The following is a 3236-nucleotide window of genomic DNA, read 5'->3' as shown; positions in this document are numbered from 1 at the left end:
ACTGCACCAGGTCACATTCCTCGTAGGCTAAAAACCTACTTGGCAATAAACAAAATTCTGATTCTGATTCTTATATCTACTAATCTCTAACAGTGTCTGTATATGGTTAATTCAAAATGTTCAGTGATTATGTCCATGATGTTGCACACTATGTCCCATAAATCAGAAAGGTGTAATGAGTTTAATCCACGGAGAGAACAGCAATCCAGAGGGTTAAATCTAAATTCGAAACCAGACATAACACACATTTAAATTAATTAATTAATTAGCTACATCTACATCTAAAATAAATTATTAATTGATAACGCATACAGGTAACCTTTGCCTTTCAGTTTCTTATATCTACATACTGTAAAATAGTGTATCGTATATCTCGTATTACATTTATTATACTTCTTATACATTAAAGTATATTTACTGTATGATAGCATATTCATTCTCATTGTTTAATGGGATGCCTGTTAAAAGGATCCCACCTTTTTTTAGGTTATTTTGTTATGAGCAACAAAGTAGACAGAATTTAAAAGTTAGAGTTCTGGTAAAGTGAGTTGACACAGAAACACGTATGAAGTGTTCTGGTTGCATTAAAGCATTTTGGATTTGAAATTATTACTATATATTAACATTTTTACTGTAATATGAGGTCAATTCGAAGACATGCAACCTGTCCTCCGAGGGCTTCAGGGTAATAATGAATAGTTTTTATTTTACTATTATTAAAAATGAAGAACAACATCAGTACTTTAATCCATAAAAAGCAATCCAAACTTTATTTTACAGTTTTGAACTCCAAGCATTTTTACATATATACTTCCAACATAAGTGTGCTAACATTTAAGGGCAACAGTAAGTAAACCATTTTCTTTATTGATTCTTCAGACCTTCTTCTTTCATGCAACCACATTAATCCAAAAGGTAATCAGAGACAGGAAATTAAAAGAAAACAGGAGCCAGGAAGACTAGCTTCACAAACAGGAAAAAGAAGAGCAGAAACCTGGAAACCTGATCATACACACACACACACACACATGCGCGCGCGCATACAGAGCACCAAGTGCAAATCATTCAGCAATAAAAAAATATGTAAACGGTAACAATGCAGGTTGTATCCTGATTGTGTATAAATCAGCCCAACTATCAGGCACATTAACCCCCCAGTGGCCTTTCTGTGATAAAAAGAATTACTCCTCCATTAGTGCCCAGGCCTCTTCAGCTTTCATGTAGTACTGGTTGGCCAATCGACCTTTCATGGCCGCCATGGCAGCTTCTGCCGCTTCTGTAAACAGATCACCTGCAGGGACGTTATGAGAGGTTAGGATGGAGGCAGAGATGATTATCTATCAACAAATCTCATAAAAATACCAAAACCAGCAATGAATCGATCCGACTATCAAGAATAGTTTTATATACGTTATTTATCTGTGCAATAGAGCTCCTTTATTGTCCAACACTGTAGTCTGCTGATTGTTAAAAAAGAACCACCTTCCCAAATACATGAGAAAAAAGACTAAACACAACAAAAAGTGGAAAAAAATATATAGATATGTGTTACACCATTGCCAGATTTCAAAGTGGCTTTTGACTGATTATTACTTTTTCGTTACAAAAACGGATCCATTTTGAGTCACTGCATCCGATCTCTTTCATGATGTTTTGTGATTTAATGGTGATATTCTAACATAACTGGTAACTAAAATTTAGAAATTTAAATTCTTTAGATATAATAATAACTAGATAAATGACCAGAAAATGTGTTTTATTTCAATCTAACCATTTGGCAGTACCACTACCTCCACTGTCCACTGGATGGCGCTCTGAGACCCACCAGTGGTTGAGACTGGCTGCATTAGAGCACCTAATGTGTATTAATCCACAGCTGAAAATGTAGGGTTTTAAAATGTTTGCTAATACGCTGTCGATCTTTGTTATCAGTTTGTTGCTTTGCCAATGAATGGCTAAATACAGGAGGCTAATGCATGACACAGAGAGAGTGTATTTAGTTGTTGAACTATGGATCATCAGAAACTGTAGGCGTGTTTGAGGAGTTTTTATACACATTGTGTTACTTTTTTCCGATTGACTACAGCTACCAGTCTCCATGAAGGAGTAAGCCAGAGTTTAATTTTTAAAAGACTTAAAATTACGAGGGTATATCCATATATATTCAGCACCACAAGGTCTGTTAAGCCAGCATGGAAGTCGAACCTGCTCTCTGTGGGTCTGCCTTCAGGTTGTAGCCTCCCTCTTGGTACATCTCTGCCTCTCTGGCCAGCAGCAGGTAGCGAGGCTCGTCCTGCGTCCCATCAAACTCTCCGCCCTCGTCGTAGTCTGACATGTTCAACACACTGTCGTACCAGTGAATCGCTTCCTCCCAGTCCTGCTTCCTGGATAATTAAAAAACAATAACGCACAAACCCTTCAGCACTAAAAATAGTACAAACTTCCTGTAATAAAAAACTTTTAGAAATTCCTCTAGGGCGCAGTATTATCATGATTGTTAGACCAGGATTCATTTGAAGGGATATTTTTATCCACTTCAAACGTCCAACTTTTCAAACCTTCACTGACCTGTCAGCTGACAGATTGATCCCATTATCAAAGGCTCTGGCCATTATGATCATAGAAGATCTGTCACCAGCCTCAGCAGCCTGCAGCAGATACTTAAAACCTTTCATCCGGTTTCCTGCATTATCCTGCCAATAGCACAGAAATGTAAGAAAACAAAAAAGGTGCATTTTGTTCTAAATCAAAGTCAAATCAGCTGCAGAGAGAAGTCAGGATAAACTGCAGGCTACCTCCATCTCCATGTCTGGCAGTATGTGATGAGGCAGCTGCATGCAGCACTGTCCCAAGGCTACGATGGCCTCCAGCTCTCCACACAGTGCAGCTCTCTCCAGGTGGAACATGGCCGAGTCCTGATCCCACTGCTCGTCCTTCTCGCAGAAACGACCCGCTTCGTGGTACCGCACCATCGCCAGGTGGACCTGGGCAGGAAGGAGGGAGATCCAGGATATATTCAACATACGAAGCTAACCACGAACACCAGATTTCTGGCTGGATTCTGGCCCGTGACATGACGTCAAAAATATAATATAATTTAGGATGCAGGATTATTATTTTGTGAGAGACATTTTCAGGTTTTCATTTGTTGTTTGGCTTGTGAACAATTAAGATATAAAATTATGATATAAAAATGTATAGAAACTGCTGTTTGTTGTTGTACCTGTACTTTTAAA

At 38.3% G+C, this 3236-nt stretch overlaps 1 protein-coding gene across 7 annotated transcripts in view; it reads right to left on the bottom strand.

Moving 5' to 3' along the window:
- Window positions 1–739: 739 nt before the first annotated feature.
- Window positions 740–3236, bottom strand: part of eef2k (eukaryotic elongation factor 2 kinase) — a 13615-nt gene continuing 11118 nt past the window's right edge. For 5 of the 7 annotated variants that reach the window (XM_035658801.1, XM_035658809.1, XM_035658785.1 and 2 more), the window contains 4 exons: window positions 2796–2984; window positions 2569–2693; window positions 2206–2384; window positions 1182–1291 (listed from right to left, as the gene is read on the bottom strand). In XM_035658801.1, the coding sequence (XP_035514694.1) occupies window positions 1182–1291; window positions 2206–2384; window positions 2569–2693; window positions 2796–2984 (603 nt within the window). Of the gene's footprint in view, window positions 1292–2205; window positions 2385–2568; window positions 2694–2795; window positions 2985–3236 lie in introns of all 7 variants that reach the window. The other 2 variants (XM_035658817.1, XM_035658777.1) reach the window with 2 other exon arrangements.

This window comes from Morone saxatilis, unplaced genomic scaffold (genome assembly GCF_004916995.1).
Source record: "Morone saxatilis isolate NCDOM2014 unplaced genomic scaffold, NCSU_SB_2.0 Contig1, whole genome shotgun sequence".
NCBI classification, from domain to species: Eukaryota; Metazoa; Chordata; class Actinopteri; family Moronidae; genus Morone; species Morone saxatilis.
This window is presented reverse-complemented; position numbering and strand designations above follow the sequence as displayed.